At 37.6% G+C, this 18,878-nt stretch overlaps 2 protein-coding genes across 3 annotated transcripts; both read left to right on the forward strand.

Annotated features, from left to right (window-relative positions):
* The first annotated feature begins 21 nt into the window (after positions 1 to 21).
* Positions 22 to 13,466, forward strand: slc2a11b (solute carrier family 2 member 11b). 2 transcript variants are annotated; one of them, XM_016231565.1, is made up of 12 exons: positions 22 to 142; positions 1,083 to 1,181; positions 2,802 to 2,962; positions 3,114 to 3,238; positions 4,365 to 4,494; positions 6,032 to 6,180; positions 7,500 to 7,687; positions 8,864 to 8,974; positions 9,545 to 9,646; positions 9,857 to 9,932; positions 12,546 to 12,673; positions 12,895 to 13,466. In XM_016231565.1, the coding sequence occupies exons 1-12, from the start codon at positions 92 to 94 to the stop codon at positions 13,081 to 13,083; spliced, it is 1,509 nt and encodes a 502-aa protein (XP_016087051.1). In that variant the 5' UTR covers positions 22 to 91; the 3' UTR covers positions 13,084 to 13,466. The 2 variants fall into 2 exon arrangements, with proteins under 2 accessions (XP_016087051.1, XP_016087050.1); XM_016231564.1 differs by lacking the exon at positions 22 to 142 and adding an exon at positions 448 to 605.
* An 895-nt stretch (positions 13,467 to 14,361) lies between these two features.
* Positions 14,362 to 15,705, forward strand: LOC107550274 (glutathione S-transferase theta-1-like). The gene is made up of 3 exons (XM_016231524.1): positions 14,362 to 14,541; positions 14,646 to 14,819; positions 14,973 to 15,705. The coding sequence occupies exons 1-3, from the start codon at positions 14,362 to 14,364 to the stop codon at positions 15,117 to 15,119; spliced, it is 501 nt and encodes a 166-aa protein (XP_016087010.1). The 3' UTR covers positions 15,120 to 15,705.
* The last annotated feature ends 3,173 nt before the right edge of the window (positions 15,706 to 18,878 follow it).

Below are 18,878 nucleotides of genomic sequence, written 5' to 3' on the forward strand. Positions count from 1 at the left end.
GCCCTTCAAAGTTAATCTTTGCAGTGAGACCTAGAAAGCATGATGGAATAGCTCAGTTCTTTATCACTCTAAACTTTAAATGTTGCTCTAAATGAATGAACTTAAAATGAATGGCCCAGAAGAGTCTACAGCTTTAAAAAAGGTAAGCTTTCATTTGACTTTTGAATTTATTGGGCACAACAAGGGCTCTCAGTGCATTATCCACAGGACTGAACATGGAAAAGCAATTGACATGCATGTGTTAAAAGACAAAAATATCCTAAAGACACCCTACAGAGCTTCTCCGTGGTTCTAAAGGGAATTTCATCCTGAATTAACTCTGAACCCATGCAGTTTTCACTGGTCATGCAATGAAAAACAGCTCGAGTGTATTTCTGCTAGTATATCTGTTATGCACCTTATCTAGAGCTCTAAGAGCAGTTCTGTCCTGGGATGAGTTCGCATTTCAGAGACAGACTGAATGCGTGATTAAGAGGCGTTTGGAATATTAAGTAAAAACGTAAAAATATTTTGGACGAGTTTCAAAAATGGGCGAAGATAATGGAGAGCTTAAGGAATATCAACCTTTACTTAAAGACTTCAAAGAACCAGCTCAACAAATAAAGGTATGTTTAAAATAAAAATATATATTTTTAAATACTATTTATTATTATCGCTGTTGTTGTAGTTGTTATTATTATTATTTCGACAAACAAAGGTATGGTTAAAATACAGAAATTATTTAATTACTTTTTATTATTTTCAAAATATTTAATAATAACATTTATTATTATTACAAATATTTATTACTATAATGTACTATTCATCAGCTATAATGAACAGTGATGGACATGAAGTTGACTGTAATATTCATGCTATATTTTCTGCATCTTTCATATTACTTACATTTTTTAGCAGATTTATTGTATTGTATATTTCTGTATATTGCATAATTTCACAACTCTTCATTGTTCAAGTACTTCTGCTCTTGCAATCCTGCAGTTTCTCTTTCTTTACTCTTAACCACTATACATATTAGTTATTAATGATGAGTTTAAATCAAAATCACTTTTGAACATGATTTTGTACTCTGTTATCTACAGGTTCCCAGTAAGTCTCTTCTTCTGGCTGTCTGTGCGGCTGGCATTGGTGGGACGTTTCAGTATGGATACAATATATCTATCATAAACGCACCTACCAAGGTAATGTGTGCATTAATGTGATAATTCTTATCACTTTACTTAAGCCTGTTTGTGTTTACATCTAGAGCAGATTTTCTGCAGTATGCATTAGTCACATTACGTTCAGTACAGTATGCATGTGTGTAATGTATTTGTGTGAGTTATTATTGCAGTAGCTCATCAGACTAAAAGTTATTATATTATAAAATCAGACTATAAGTTATTATTGCACTAGCTCATCAGACTAAAAGTCACATGAAATCTGTAGATAGTTAATATATCACATGGATATGGATTTTGGTCCCTGGTACAGCTTTGCTAGTTTGACCCAAAAATATAACAAAATCTACTGAATCCAAAACCCACATTTGGGTTTTGTACACATTTTTTTTTTTTTTTTAACACAGACAAGACACCACAGATGAATATAATAAAACCTAAATTCTGTCAGGACCACTATCGTCAAAGATGATTGACAATTAGCATACAGTTTGGATTGGCGGTATGGTTCTGTTCTGGGCAAGAACTCCCTGCACATCCATGCAGCCTAGCATGGATGAGAGCAGGGAGAGCAGCGATAACCCCCCCAGGGTAAACAGAACAGAACCAACATAAATGTATTGCAGATATTGTTAAATAAGTTCAATAATGTTATGTACACATTTTAGAATTAGTCTGATTCAAAGGAGAATCAGAAGACTGAATCCTGATTGACAGAGGAGGAGTTGGGGATGGAGAAGGGTAATTAGCTATCGAGCAATGCGAAAACTGCTGATATTACTGAGGGACCTTATATATGAATGCTTAGATAGGTGTTGTATTCCCATAGGTTGATGGGGATCAGCTGAGAGTCAGCTGATGCGAGCTTGACTAACGTGACCTGCCATAACTAACGCTGCGCTAGATGTTTGATGTATGAAAGTACTACTTAAGTGAAAACTTCTGACTGCATGAAAAAACAACAACACTTTTTTAAAAACAGCCTTTGTACTGTATTTGAAAACTACTGATGCAAATAGAGAAAGTGTAATAGAATAAACTCTAAGGCCTGGTTTCACAGACAGGGCTTAGGTTAAGCCAGGATTAGGCCATTGATCAAATAGGACATTTAAGTATCCTTTAAAAAACGGGCCTTAGAAAAAAAAACATTTCTGGTGTGCATCTTGAGACAAAATAATGGCACTGGCATATTTTACATAAGATATGTCAGTGCAAGTTTCTTTCAGTTAAAGCAGCCAACACATGTATTTTAGTCTGGGACTAAGCTTAAGCCTTGCCTGTGAAACTGGAGGTATATGTGTATTTTGGATGCTTTCTTTCCACTGGTCGACATTATGGAAGCAAAATAGGCACAAAAAAAAACTCAAAACTGACCAGTGCATGAAAACACACTGGGTTTGCCTTAATTGTTAACCCAGGGTCATTGTTAACCATGTTTCACAATGTTCATACTTTACTTTAAATTAGTACTGACCTATTAAGAATAGCTTTCTTCTGTGGAACATGAGAGAAGATATTTTGAAAAAATGTCTCCGCGTTCTATTTTTGTTCATGTTACTATTATCTAAGTTAAAGCTGACCTTTCCTTTCATGCAAGAGACAGCATTTTCATTTTTTTTTCACTTGTGTGTTTCCTATCAGGCTGTACAGAACTTCATTAATCAGACATGGACTGAGCGCTACAACACTGAAATCTCCACACAGGTGCTCACACTCCTCTGGTCCACCATAGTGTCCATATTCACTCTCGGTGGACTTGTGGGAGCGTCGGTGGGGGGAACGCTGGCCATTAGATTTGGAAGGTGAATTGAAGTCAAAAACTCTGTACAGAAAATAATATATGAAGGACATGACCAAATGTGCAAGTCTGGGAGATCAAATGTGAAGTTTTTAGGGACATTACAGCCCTGTTGAGATGAATATCTAATCTTTTTTTCTTATTATTATTTTCAGGAAAGGGACACTATTGTTCAACAACACCTTTGCTCTGTTGGCTGCTTTATTCATGGGCTTGAGTTATCCCTCCGGCACTTTTGAGCTTTTAATCATTGGACGCTTCTTGACGGGAGTAAATGCAGGTATCTCAAGTTTTCAAGCACATTGTCGATCAGTTTTATTTTATTATTCCTTTAACATTATACACTACTGTTCACAAGTTTGGGTTCAGATTTTTGGGAAGAAATTAATTCTTTTGATTCAGTAAGAATGCTTTAAAGTAATCAGACTTTTACATTGTTCTGTTTCAAGCAAATGCTGTTCTTTTGAGCTTTCTATTCACTCTTATTCAAAGAATCCTGAAAAAAACGTATCACGGTTTCCACAAAAAAGCACAACTGTCTTCATTAATAATAAGGAATGAGCAGCTAATCAGCATATTAGAATGATTTCTGAAGGATCACGTGACACTGAAGACTGGAGTAATGATGCTGAAAATTCAGCTTTGCATCACAGAAATAAATTACATTCTGTAATATATTCAAATGGAAAACAGTTCTTTTGAACTGTAATAATATTTCACAATATTACTGTTTTTACTGTATTTTATTATACTTATTTTATACTGTACTGTATATCAAATAAATGCAGCCTTGGTGAGTGTAAGGGACTTCTTTAAAAAAAAACTTCTCAAAATTTCCAACCCAAAGTTTTGAATGGTAGTGTTTTTTTAAAATATAAATACAAATGTGAAACATAACACAGCAATGTATAGATCTACTTTTAAGGCATAAAAAACTGAAAAAAAGGTAAAATTACATAGAGCAAATTAAAGGTACAAAAAGCAAATACTGAATTTTTGAATTTGTATAATTGTTTTCTAATATTATCAATGCACAACCTTGCTTCACTTTGTAAACCCTAAAATGTTTTAAATATAAAATTTGGTCAGAATTATAATTAAATGTAAAATTTTTCAGCTTCTTTTGGATAATCAGTAAAGTAAAGGTATATTTCCCCACACAAGCGAAAAAGCTACCTGAAACAAATAAATGCAAAGTAGTTTTATGGTAGTCACTGCATTTTTGAATTTCTGTAATGGATAGAATTTCTTGGTGCCTTTATGATAAATTGCATGTGCTTTTCCTCACTTGTATGTATCTGCTAAATGACTGAACATAAATGAGAAGCCTTCTGAATGAATTAAGTTCCAAAACTGTATGAGCATTTGTTTGGGATTTCATAACTGACATCTTATTTGAATGACAGGTATCGGAATATGTGTGCAGGCTTTGTATATTGGTGAGATCGCACCTAGAGCTCTGCGTGGTGCCATGGCGATGGGAACTTCCATTTTCATCACCGGAGGGATTCTAACAGGACAAGTGATTGGCCTCAAGTAAGAAAAAACATATAAAACACCATATAAAGAATACGAGGAGAGTCAAAACTCGTTTTTGATCTGAACATGGTGAAATGGCATGCAGAGTAAAATTGATCCCTGTTATTGCACCTGAGGATATTTGCTAAAATCTAAATAAAGATGTTAAAGGGGTCATATGACGTTGCTAAAAAGAACATTATGTTGTGTATTTGGTGTAATGCAATGTGTTTATGTGGTTTAAGGTTCAAAAAACATTATTTTCCACACAATGTACATTATTGTTGCTCCTCTATGCCCCGCCTTTTTGAAACGCGTCGATTTTTACAAAGCTCATCGGTCTGAAAGGCAAGGTGTACACTGATTGGCCAGCAATTCTTTGTGTTGTGATTGGCCGAAAACCTCAAGCGTGTGACGGAAATGTTATACCCATTATCATACCGTGATACCCTGTGTCCCGGCGAGACGAGACAAAACCAATAAAACCCATTACAAACGAGGCATTTGTTGCATCCAGTGGGGACATAAATACTGATTAAAATGACTTGTACTGTCTTTTTACATGTTGCATTGCGTATCGCGCTGCGTAAACATAAAACAATGTCTGGAGAAACAACAAACAACAAGTGCTACTCTACACTGCTCAAAACTCGCGTTTGAATCATCAGTGGCAAATTCTTTAAATATAAAAAACGTACTTACAGTCTGTGAGTCAGAAGCACCAGACTGTCCTTGCAAAGTTGGATTTGCCCTACTTTATAGAAACAGACACCGGCATTGTAGACTACTCTCAGAGGAAACAGTCCTCATCCTCCGCAAAATGTGCTGCACACATCTGAATATTTGGGTTGAAGTGTTCTGGAACAGTGCTGTAAATACAACTTGACCACTGATTTCTAGTTGTGTCCTCTTCTGGAAGGCCAAACAAAGTAGTTTCACTTTCACAACGAAACACACAGCGTCACACATGGCAGGCTCGAGTGAGCGGCAGCCGGTGGGCTTGAGAATGGCACGGCCGGCGGATTCGACGAAGGAGCGTCCGGCGGGCTTGCGGCAACCACATGTGACGACCCCGGGCTGGACTCCGCTTCGTCCACGGTGAAAGCCGGCGATCCACAGCGCGAACTTGATGTATTTCCTCAGCGACCAGCACGGATCAGCTCTAGGCATAACGAAGTGGATATCGTCCTCTTTTGGAAGGCCAAACAAAGTAGTTTCGCTTTCACAATGAAACGCAGCGTCTTCACGACATGGCATCGTCGTGTCGATGACAACAACAATACTACAGCGAGAATAAAAGTTACGCCTTCTTTCTTTGCGTGAACATTTGGGCGGCGTTATGCAAATCTTCCCACATTGTGACATAGGTATGTGGGGGCGTGTTAGAATGAGGCGTTTTAGGTAGGTAAATATCTTTTTGGAGTTGAGACTTTAATCTTTGCAACTTTACCAATCTTCTTTATGCACCAAGAGCTTGTAACACTCCAAAGAGAAAGGTAAAATTTAAATCGCATCATATGACCCCTTTAAGACTCAAATTTTGTCTGTGTGTTAGTGAGTTGTTAGGTAAGGAGGAGTACTGGCCCATCCTCTTGTCCACCATCTGTATTCCAGCCATAATACAGCTGCTGACTCTTCCCTGGTTCCCCGAGAGCCCTCGCTACCTGCTCATCGACCGTGGAGATGACGTTGCCTGCAAAAAGGGTACAGCATGGTTTAATAACTACGTCTACAATTGCACAATATTATTTAATTAAAGAAGGTGTTGTAAGGCTAATAGAATGTGGTCGGATATACCTGTTAACACACATTTTTAAATGTAATGATAAAGCTCAGAGTTTGAAAGTCCTGAATTGTATCTGTCTTAGTTTGTCTCTCTGCTGTCCTTTTTTATTAAAGTTCTTTTTGTGTGTGGAATCAGTTAATGGTTTGCTGAGGTCAGTTAAAATGCTACACTACCGTTCTAACATTTGGGATTAGTATGATTTTTGAATCTTTTGAAAATCTTATGCGTACCAAGGCTCCATTTATTTGATCAAAAATACAGTAAAGACAGCAATATTGTGAAATGTTATTACAATTTAAAATAGCGGTTTTCTATTTTAATATATTTTAAAAGGTAATTTATTCCTGTGATGCAAAGCTGAATTTTCTGCATGATTACTCCAGTCTTCAATGATCCTCAAGAAATATTCTTACTATAATCTTTATAATGTTAAAAATGCCTATGTAATATTTTTGTGAAACATGAAAGTTCTAAAGAACAGCATGTATATGAGATGGAACTCTTTTGTAACACTATAAATGTCTTTACTGTCATTTTTGATCCATTTAATGCATCCTTGCTGAATAAAAAAATATCAATTTATTTTCTAGAAAAACTTACTGATTGAGCACACAAACTATAAATCGAGTTGGAAACATACAAATTTATGCATTAAGGCTATTTTAATTTTACTGTTAAAGTTATGATTAATTTAATAGTCTACAGAAAATAGCAGATTGAAATATCAACTGTCCATGTGAAATTTCTGCACATTTTTCTACAATAAAAAAGTAGAACTTTTCAGCAAAACAATATGCTTCATGTGATAATTCAGAAATAGTTCCAGGTAAGATTGAATGGTATATTTTAATAAATAAATCGATGAAGATAAAATAATTACTCAACAACCCAGGTTAACAAACCACCATGAAAATGACTAGGCAAAAAATGTCATTGTTTTCGGCTTGTTTTTATCTGTTTTTCTGGCAAGTATAAGGTCACGAGTCACATTTAAACTCATGATTCCATTGAAAGAAAGATGGCGTTGTCATCTCAGCTGCATATAACCATAAAATCTGAGTGTTTAAAGACTGAAGCGTAAAATCTCATTGAAGTGATCACACTTGAACGGATGTCATGATGTGAGCATTCTGCCGGGAGCTAAATCCAACCCGTTGAGCTGTAACCAACTACAGAATCGAGGAGAAGAGAATCTTGTGAGTAAAGGAATGTTATGCCCTTTGCCACTTTCTTTCAGCTCTAATGTGGTTCCATGGCCCGGATAAGTACCATGGAGAGAAGGAGGACATAGAGAGAGAGAGGGTCAGCGCGATCGGTATTAAACCCAAAAAGCCCTGGGAGCTTTTTACGGACACTAGTCTTCGCTGGCAGCTCCTGACCCTCTTCATAATTCACACGTCCCAGCAACTCAACGGCATCAATGCGGTGTGTATCTCACTCAGACACCCAGAAACAACAACTTCACATCAGAGGCTTAGATTAGTCTTGACTGCTGATGTGTGCACTATTAAAAAAAAAACATTCCAGCCAAAATTGCATGTGATCGGCCTGCTGTGGATTAAACCCTGATCTTTTCTCAGAGCAAACGATTAATAAAGGGGGTAAAAAAAGGAATCAGATTTTTACATTGAGGCTGTGACATTTTCTTGAGCAACTATAATGGGCATGAAAGTGATTTTGCACACATACTTAAAAGCTTTTATGGAGTGTCATGTGAGATCCAGTTGTAGAACTGCAAAACCAATGGTGAAGAATGTGCAGTAGACGCAAACATTTAGAATCCTTTTAATTAAATATATAAATGTCATTGCATAAGATAAAACATCAAACCATTAGACAGCAGAAATTTTCTGAAAAAGGTTTGTTATAATTTGTTATTAGATTTAAATTAAAATTAAATTTAAACTTTAGTTTATATCAACTTAAAGCGCTTTTCCACCATCGTCGAACGGTTCCAGTTTAATTTCCACACCATGGGATTACAAACTCTTCCCCACCTAGATTTCTCATGGCTGATATACTTACATAATATTCATATATATTACGCATATACTATTTTGTCCTTTGTTCTTTGCAGCCAGTCTGGGAATGTTTACCTTTTCTATATGATGTAATGTTATCCTCTATAGCCTTCACGCCAATGTTTACCAAAGCCAATGACGTCTCCCATTCTTGTGTCACAAAGGTTTCATATGTTCAAAAAAGAAACTGTAACTAAATTGTCTAATGGTGCGGCCAGAAAATTACCATTGTTCACGAAATTATGCACACTCATTTAATGGTATTAAAAAACAAAAACAAAAAAACAACAGATTTTGGATGGGAACTTGCTGCGTCAACCCCCCCTTTTTTGCCTGAGAAATTTCACTGAAATGTTAATTGAAATAAAAAGTTAAGCATTAACAATAAATAAATAAATACAAATAAGAAAAATAAATAATGGAACATGCAATGAGAGAACTGTTCAACCAAGTGGTGGAAAAGAGTCTTTATTATTATTATTATTATATAAAAGAGTCTCTTTATTATCACTGTGCAACTGTCACACAATTTTACATCTAATGTATGCCATTGCCAATATATGTGTGTCTCTCCCATTAGATTTATTTCTATGCAGACTATGTGTTCACCCAGGCTGGGATTCCAGCTGACAAGATTCCGTACGCTACAGTGGGAACTGGAGCTTGTGAATGCATCACTGCACTGACATGTGTAAGTCTGGAATTTATCATTACCTGCGCAAATAAATAAAGCAATACTATGACGTACAACTTTAATTGGGAGGCTGATACTGTAGATTCTGGGCAGATTTGGCATAAAATTGTTTGGCCAATGCATGTTGATCCAGAAACATGTACCACTTGGCTAAATCAAAATAATCAAAATACATGTTAGAAAATCAAATGTTGAGCCAGATTTTGAAAGGTGTTTTTTGGTCATGTCAGGTCACCTTTATTTATAGTGTTTTATACAATACACATTGTTTCAAAGCAGCTTCACAGTAACAAACAGGAAAATAACAGAATCAATGAAGCAAACTTCAAATATGAGACAAATTCAAATTCTTCAAAGTTCTAAAAAGCCAATAGTGTCATTATTCAGCTTCAGTCAGTTCAGTTTAGGTTCCGATTTAGTGTGTAAAGTAACTCAATAACCGTGTAAAGTTGATCAATTATGAAGCAAGTTCAATTCAGCTGTAAGCAGCTCTACCGAAAACTGTAATGTCATTATTCAGCCTGAGTCAGTTCACAGTTTGATTCAAACTGATGTTGTGTGTTTCAGGGTCTTCTGATCGAATCTTTGGGAAGAAGAGCTCTGATTATTGGTGGATACTCTCTCATGAGTGTGTGCTGTATCTGTTTCACCATCGCCCTCACTTTTCAGGTCTAGTGACCTAATACCTGCTGGTTTTTTTTCTCTCAATATATTTATTTTGTGCACTGTAGCAATATTTCATTATGTTGCTAGCACAAACTATTAGAATCATACTTATGGGGTTATGATGAAAAATGGCATAAAGTTTGTGATCTCAGTTTTCAAATATTTGAATGTATGCAGATTTACTGATGTTTGTTTGGTGTTTTTTCCTTACAGGAGTCCAGCCCTTGGGTTCCCTACCTTAGTATGATCTGTGTTTTTGCCTTCATTCTCAGTTTTGGCCTTGGACCAGGTGAATGAATGAGTAAAAAAAAGAAAGCAAAGAAGGAAAATTACATGAATATGAATGTTTGAAGTGAAGTGAAGAAAAAAATGAAGATTTGTTGAAAATGTTCTTACACTCAGGCCAGCCAAAATGAGTTTGTTTCTTCATTGGAACAGAGTTGGAGAAATGTAGCATTACATCACTTGCTCACCAATGAATCCTCTGCAGTGAATGGGTCAGAATTAGAGACCAAATGCTCCGGTTATGGTGTCTGAGGAGTAGACGTGTGCACAGTTCGCTCCCAAAAACTTCTAATTTTTGTCTTATAAACTTCAGTGCTTTTGTTGGCATCTGACAGTATTTGTTTATCGACTATTTTGTGACTTCAATCAGTTTTGAAGCGTCAAAGGAAGGGGCAAACTGGTCGATAAAAACCGTGCAGGTGCAAGCATTACGCTAGCCAAGATCACGATCTTAAGCCTCGTTCAGACTGTCAGCCCAAATCCAATTTTTGTGCAAATCCGATTGAAATCCAATCATATTTAGATAGTCTGAACGGCAATGAACTACATCCCAGATGGCACATATACATCTGCAAGAAATATTTTTTTGTGTGTTTGCTCAGCTATAGGACGTTTCCTATCAGATGTCAAATAGACGTTTAGAAGATGTCTTTAAGATGTTTATGATTTAGAGTGTATGTAAAACTGACATCTTAAAGGCATCTATCAGATGTTTGTACACAGCAGATGCTTTCCAGATTAAGCAATCTTTAACAGACATCTTGCAGACGTACGTGTGCTATCTGGATGTGGACAGTCATTCATTTAGATTGGATTCCAATCAGATATGAACAAAAATCGGATTTGGACTGAGAGTCTGAACAAGGCTTTAGAGCCTTAATCACCACAGACTTCAAAGCATCTTTGGAACGTTTTGGCAGCCAAGCTAGATAACATTCAATTCACGGTGTCTGATCATGATCTTCGCATCAGTAATCTCGAGTCCAGCACTACAGAGATTAGTCAGGAGTTTGAACAACTCAAAGCTACATGTCCGAGGCTCCAGAAGGCTAATGAGTGGCTTAAGGCTAAAGTCTCAAATCTTGAGAGCCACAACCATAGAATTCTGGGCTTACCCGAGTCAATCCAAAGTCCCTTCAAGGCAAGTCATTTCACTCGGCGGCCATCTTTGAAACGCCTCTCTGGCATGCAAGTGCAGCTACTATCTCTTTGAATGGGGAAAGATCAAATTTACTTAATATACAATGGCCCCAATGAAATATTCAAAAAATATCATTGTAAAAAATAGTCTTAAAATCTGGACCTAATTTTTGCAGTATTTTGGTCTTCATAATACCCCTTTATTATCCCCAATACACTCCAATCTTTTTCCATCTTGGACAGTGCTTATGCCTTATGGAGAGACCTTGGATTGGTTTCTATTGGTGACCTTTACATCAATGGTGTTTTTGCCTCTTTTGATCATTTGACCTCTCAGTTTAATATGACCAAAAGCCATTTTTTTCAGATATTTACAAACTCGAGATTTTGTGGGTAAAAAATGGTCAGCTGGACACCAAACTGGGTGTGGATCCTTGTGCTAAAGGGTCAATTTCTAAATTAGTAAATATAATTTTCTCTGATAACCTACGCATTGTCTGGTCCCAAGATATTAGTGCCGTCATTAACGACGAGACATGGAAAGAGGTCTTGAACAGGGTTAACTCCTCTTTTCTCTGCACACGTCACAGACTCATAACAGAGCAAGGTGGTACATAGAGCCCACTGGTCTAAGAGCAGGCTAGCTCACATTAACCCCTCTATAGACCCTGAGTGTGACAGGTGTCATTGTGGTTCAGCTACTTTAATCCATATGTTCTGGTCCTGTCCTGCCCTGTCTTCTTTTTGGAGATTAATATTTTGTCTCATTTTCAGCCATTACCTTTGTCGATATTCCACCTTGTCCAATTACTGGTTTATTTGGGGTTCTCCCACCTGGCCACTCTTTGCCTTCTCCTTTCTCAGACTTTGTAGCCTTTTTAACCCTTTTGGCTTGGTGTTTAATTCTCCTGAACTGGAAGAGCCTTCACCATCCGTCTCACACCCGCTGGGTAAGAGATGTTCTTTACTTTAAGAAAGTAGAGAAAATTAGGTGCTCTCTTCAGTGTCCTAGCACTATTTTGACCACAATTTGGCAACCCCTTTGTGAACATGTCCAAACTCTCCAGCTTGACACTGTTCTTTGTGATTGAGTCCCCCCCTCAGCCCCCACCCCCAATTTCCAGCAGCTTACAGCAAGACGTTAATTGATGGACTGGAGTCTTGCGGATTTCTTGTAGATTATTGTGATGCTTTTATCAACTGTTTGGACTCTCATTCTGACGGTACCCATTCACTGCAGAGGATACATTGGTGAGCATGTGATGTAATGCTAAATTTCTCCTAATATGTTCTGATGAAGAAACACATTTTTGGAAGCCCTGAGGGTGAGTAAATTTTCAGCAAATGTTCTTTTTTTAGTGAACTATTCCTTTAATAAAATAACTTCTCTCTCTCCACACTTGTATTGTTAGGCTATATTATGATGGTAGCCTACACACTAGTTTGATCAGTAATATCAATGTGCTTTGTGCTGTAGGTGGTGTAACAAACATTTTAACAACAGAGCTGTTTACCCAAACCGATCGGCCTGCTGCGTACATGATCGGTGGCTCTATCAACTGGATCGCTTTCTTCTTCATTGGCATGATCTTTCCATTTATTGTGGTATATATGAGCACCTTCTTTCCTTTTACCCACATACATATGGTTATTTTCACAAAGCAGTTGCATTTCTCCTAGATACAGGACCTTATTTACCTTGCAGATTATGTAAAAACAATCAAATGATGATATTTGTTAATTACTTTTTGATGAGGATTATTAAAAACAAAGTGGAATTTAAATGTTTTGTTTTTAACAAACTTTTCTTTCTCAATCTCTTTCAGAATGGACTAAAGCAGTACTGCTTCCTTGTTTTCCTCGTTATATGTTGCTTGGTGGCCACTTACATCTTCTTTGTGGTCCCTGAAACCAAGAACAAGACCTTTCTGGAGATTCAGAGAGAGTTTCGCTCTAGAAAGAAGCTCATTGCTGCCAATGGTACTGAGGGCCCTCTACTGTCCACACCAATGTAACGCACACACACACAATACACAAAGCACTGTATTATAAAGGTTTTATAATATCTGTGTATGTATGAATGTGCCAGAATACTTAGAAATGTTAAACCAGAAAATATCTTTATGACACAGACACTATACTATACATCATGTGTCTTCAAAATGAATACTGCCTTTTACATCAAGGAAAATCACATGATGGTAGGGACTTTCAATAGTATTACATCTTGGATGTGTTTTATACAAATCAATATCGTTAAACTACTATGCAGAACTACTACAAAGTATAATTAGAATAAGTGTACAAGATACTGGTTTCTGTAATTACTTTTTATTTCTAATTCTGTAAAATGTATCCAAGAAATATCTCATGAAATCACGGAATGAATCATGCTTACATTTATTTTAATGTCAACAACACATTTTTTTTGCAATAAAGGAATCTTTCACAATCAGGTATTTTTTATTCTTAACATTCTCAAAGTTTGCAGATACTTTACAAGCACTAAAACCCACTGCTTGAATCAAGCACTTCATTTTAAAGCCAACAAACATTTGGAGAAAATTATGACAATATTTTTTTTTTCACAGTGCATAAAAGTAGTAGGCTTTCACGGTTCTTTTCACAGCATCTTTTGCACTTAACATACTTTAAAGTTTTTTTTAATAACGATTCATTTAAGTTCCACAGTGTCATTAATCAGACAAATGATTACGCAGTAGGCTACTATTCAGAGCGCAGCCGCGTTTTCACGTGATATGTGTTGTTTTTCTCAACGCTGATACGGCTCGACCAATCACTGTCGTTTAGAATTACGTGATTTTTTTTCTCCCAAAATATTTAATCTTATAGAGATTACAGAAGCGCGATACCTATTGTTTTTCAGTTATAGCTTTTAAGTTTTAGTAGAGAGAGAGCGAGAGAGAGGGGGTCACATCACAAACACATACCAGCTTCATCACTGTGTCTGTCACACGACTCTGTTCCCCTTTCGGGCTCTGTCTTTACATTTATTTTGAAAGATGAAGCTTGCGATTATGGTAAGGGGCGTTACATTTCCGATGAGTGCTTGCGGTGTTCGGCCAATCACAATGCACTGGGTCAGCTGGCCAATCAGAGCAGACTGCGCTTGTCGGAAGGAGGGACTTTGTAGAAAACGAAGCGTTTGAGAGAGGCGGGGCATATAGGACCTACAATAGTGTACAGTATTTGAAAAATAATGTGGTTTTTGAACATTGAAGCATGTCAACATATTCTGTTACACCAAATAATGATCTTTAAAGAAACATCATATGACCCCTTTAACTGTTCTTGGTGACAGTGATGCCATACTGAAGTATCTGGCAACAACCTACAATGTCCCTGATCACTGGTACCCCAAACTGCCAGAGAAGAGAGCCCGAGTGGATGAGTACATGGCCTGGCATCATGTGAACACACGTATGCACGCTTCCACAGTCTTCTTGCAAGAGGTAGGGTTTGAAATGTGGCTAGCTGACATGACATTTCCAGCAGTGATTTTATTCTTCATCTAATACTAGTTTGTTGATCTATTTTGACTTGTATTCCTGTACAGGTTATATTTCCAAGGATGGGACAGCCGACAAATCCTGCAAAGTTTGAAAAGTCGCTGGCAGACCTGGATGGCACACTGGACATGCTGGAAAACATGTTTCTGAAGAGACAGCCCTTCCTGTGCGGTGACGACATCTCATTGGCTGACCTGTTAGCAGTTTGTGAGCTCATGCAGGTAAGAACTCCGAGCCACTAAACATACTGTGAGGTTGATTGCATTTAGAGGCTGTTATGCGCTATTCATTTAGACTACTTGTGCACAATTCTGCATGCAAAAACATAAATAGACACATGAGTCTATATGAGTCCATTTGATTGTCTCTTTCAGCCCCTGTGTAGTGGGAGGGACATTCTGAAGGACAGACCCAAACTGCTGAGCTGGAGGAGTCGAGTCCAGTCAGCGCTCTCAGACTCCTTTGATGAAGCACACTCTGTTGTCTATCAAATAAGGGAGAAGTTCACAGCTAAACTGTGAAAAATCAACTCTTTATTCACAGCAGTTAATTCTATAAGATTATATGTCACAAATGAAAGATGCATCTGTTTAACATGGATATGCAGTTTGTTCAATATCATGTTTGATTAATATATGGTTTGAAAAGAGGCTTATATCCACAAGTTTAGTGAACTTTTTTTGTGCCCATAGTTTGTGCCGAAGGAGCAGAAAATGTAAAAACATTTTATTGTTGACAGGAATTGGTAAAAGAATACTATTTACAAGAGTGAAAGTGTGTGAACGTCAAGACCCAGGTTTGCTCTTGAATGAGGGTTTTCCTTCTCACACTTGTGCCTTACCTTTCTGTGATGATAAATGTCCAATTAAAACAGTTTCAGTAAATAATATGCAACTTCATGTTGCATATCACATTCACACAACACAAACATCCTTCTAACAAATGTTGTAATTTTTTTAAATTCTAGACAGTGACTTTTGAAAGCAAATATTTGAAATAATTTTCCACGAAGAGAGTGTAACCTCTGCTTTCTAAGAAAATAATAAACAAATGACAATTTTTGCAAAATTAAAATTTTTGACATATCAATAAAAGTTGATTGACTGATTTAGTGTTTCTTCAACAAAGTAGCATAGATTTTTAATAACAGACCTTGATCAGCTATCAGCCACAACATGAAAAATAGTTATTTGTATTTCTCAGAATTTCAAGTTTCTTGTTACCCTCATTGGAGGACAAAGGATTTGTTCACACTGAGAGGTAAAGTTAAAGTTTGCTAGAGAGTATATGAAAGTCAGGAAATATAATGTTGAGGCCGCGAGGGATCATTTCTAGGCATTTCATTTAATCAGATTTCATTTATTATCTGTATTTGCTTTTTTTTTTTTTTTTTTACAAATACAAGTCTGGGGTTTCACCAAAAATGTCTACTTTGAAATGTAATGGAGAACATACATTTATGTTACTTTTAAAGGGGTCATATGATGCTGCTAAAAATAACATTATTTTGTGTATTTGGTGTAATGCAATGTGTTTATGCGGTTTAAGGTTAAAAAAACACATTATTTTCCACATACTGTACATTATTGTTTCTCTTCTATGCCCCGCCTTTCTGAAACGCATCGATTTTTACAAAGCTCATCAGTCTGAAAAGCGAGGTGTGTTCTGATTGGCCAGCTATCCAGTGTGTTGTGATTGGTCGAATACCTCAAGCGTGTGATGGAAATGTTACGTCCCTTACCATATTGTGATGATGCCCTGTCCCGGCCGGAGCGACGAGACAAAAACATTAAAACCCATTATAAACGAGGCATTTGTTGCATCCAGTGGGGACATAATTACGGATTATAATGACTTATACTGTCTTTTTATGCGTTGCTTTGCATTGTGCGCCGAGTAAACATAAAACCATGTCTGCATTTGTGATCGGAGAAATGACAAACAACAAGTGCTACTCTGCACTGCTCAAAACTCGCGTTTGAATCGTCAGTGGCAAATTCTTTAAATATAAAAACCGTACTTACAGTCTGTGAGTCATAACAGCCGGCATTGTGGTCTACCAGGATCAGTAAACAGTCCTCCATAAAATGCCCGGGCTGGACTCCGCTTCATCCACGGTGAAAGACGATCCTGCGATTCACAGCGCAAAGTTGATGTATTTCCTCAGCGACCAGCACGGATCAGCTCTAGGCATGACGAAGCAGATATCGTCCTCTTTTGGAAGACCAAACAAAGTAGTTTCGCTTTCACAACGAAGCACACAGCGCCTTCACGACATGGCGGCGGCGGCAACAACAATACTACAGCGAGAATAAAAGTTACGCCTTCTTTCTTTGCGTGAACATTTGGGCGGCGTTATGCAAATCTTCCCACATCGTGATGTAGACATGTGGGGGCGTGTTAGAACGAGCCATTTTAGGTAGGCGTGGTTGACTCTTAACTTTTATAAAGAATATCTCTTTGGATTTGAGACTTTAGTCTTTGCAACTTTACAGATCTTCTTTATGCACCAAGAGCTTGTAACACTCCAAAGAGAAAGGAAAACTTGAAATCGCATCATATGACCCCTTTAAGATAGGAACAGTTTAACAGCTGGAAAAAAAAGACACATTATTATTTGTTATATTTAAACCACATACATTCAACACCAAACAGGCAAACCATGAGGTTCTCTGGAACCCTTCCCCTGAAAGGACAGAACAGACCTCTGGTTACCAGGTAACTAGATAAACTTTACAACCCCAAAAGAAGAAGAGAGCCTCCCTCTTAACTGCACATAGAAAAGGACTTTCTTTCATTAATTCAAACCTTTCTATGACTGGACTCGACTCCTCCAGCTCAGCAGTTTGGGTCTGTCCTTCAGAATGTCCCTCCCACCACACGGGCTGAAAGAGACGATCAAACGACATCAAAGATGCAAAGCCTTATAGGCTCATGTGTCTATTTATGTTTTTACATGCACAATTGTGGATGAATATTCAATTTCGTCCCAATGAATGATGCATAACGGCCTCTAAATACAATAAACTTCACAGTATGTTTAGCGGCTCTGAGTTCTTACCTGCATGAGCTCACAAACTGCTAACAGGTCAGCCAATGAGATGTCGTCACCTCACAGGAAGGGCTGGTTCCATAGATTCTCTATGGGGTTCAGGTCTGGTGAGTTTGCTGGCCAGTCAAGCACACCAACACCATGGTCATTTAACCAACTTTTGGGGCTTTTGGCAGTGTGGGCAGGTGCCAAATCCTCCAAATAAACACACAGTGTTACAATAATCGCAATAAACAGTGAACATTCAGGTATGCTTCGTTTTACTGGCCTAAGGATTTTAATAAATAAATAACATTGAGAAAGCTAAATTAAACCTGGGAAAAACACAGAAAACTTTTACTCTCTAGTTATGCTTGGAGACTTCAACATCCACCTAGATAAACCTCAGGCTGCAGACTTCCACACTCTGCTTGCCTCTTTTGATCTCAAGCGAGTGTTAACTGTGGCTACTCACAAATCAGGCAACCAACTGGACCTTATTTACACACGACACTGCTCCACTGCACACCTCGGATCACTTCCTCCTCACTCTTAACCTCAACATGGTTCCTGACACAACACATACCCCTACACATGTCACTTTTCGACGTAACCTACACTCACTCTCACCCTCCTGGCTATCTGCAATGGTTCCATCTTCGCTTCCTCCCCCTGAACAGTTATCATCTCTTGATGTTAACAGTGCTACTGATACTTTCTGCTCCACTCTTATGTCTTGTTTAGACAGTGTCTGCCGCTTGTCTTCCAGGCCAGCTCGTACCACCTCTTTTGCCCCTTGGCTATCTGATGTTCTCCATGAGCATTGTTCTAAGCTCAGAGCTGCAGAAAGAGTATGGTGCAAATCACAAAATCCTACTGACCTTAATGTATATCGATCACTCCTCTCTTCATTCTCTGCTAATGTCTCCACTGCTAAAAGGACATACTATCACAACAAAATTAACAATTCGCCTAACTTTTGCATGCTCTTTAAAACATTTTCCTCCCTCCTTTGTCCTCCTCCTCATCCTCCTTCATCAACTCTTAACAGCTGACGACTTTGCCACATTCTTCATTAATAAAATTACAAACCTCAGTGCACAATCTGCACACCACAAACTGTCAAACACATCTTATCAGCAAACATACACTTTTCAGCCTTCTCTCCACTCTCTGAGGCAGAAGTCTCTAAACTCATCCTTTCCAATCATCCTACTACTTGTCCGCTTGATCCTATTCCATCTTATCT

The sequence above is a fragment of the Sinocyclocheilus grahami genome, unplaced genomic scaffold (genome assembly GCF_001515645.1).
Source record: "Sinocyclocheilus grahami isolate Dianchi unplaced genomic scaffold, SAMN03320097.WGS_v1.1 scaffold394.1, whole genome shotgun sequence".
Lineage (NCBI taxonomy): Eukaryota > Metazoa > Chordata > Actinopteri > Cypriniformes > Cyprinidae > Sinocyclocheilus > Sinocyclocheilus grahami.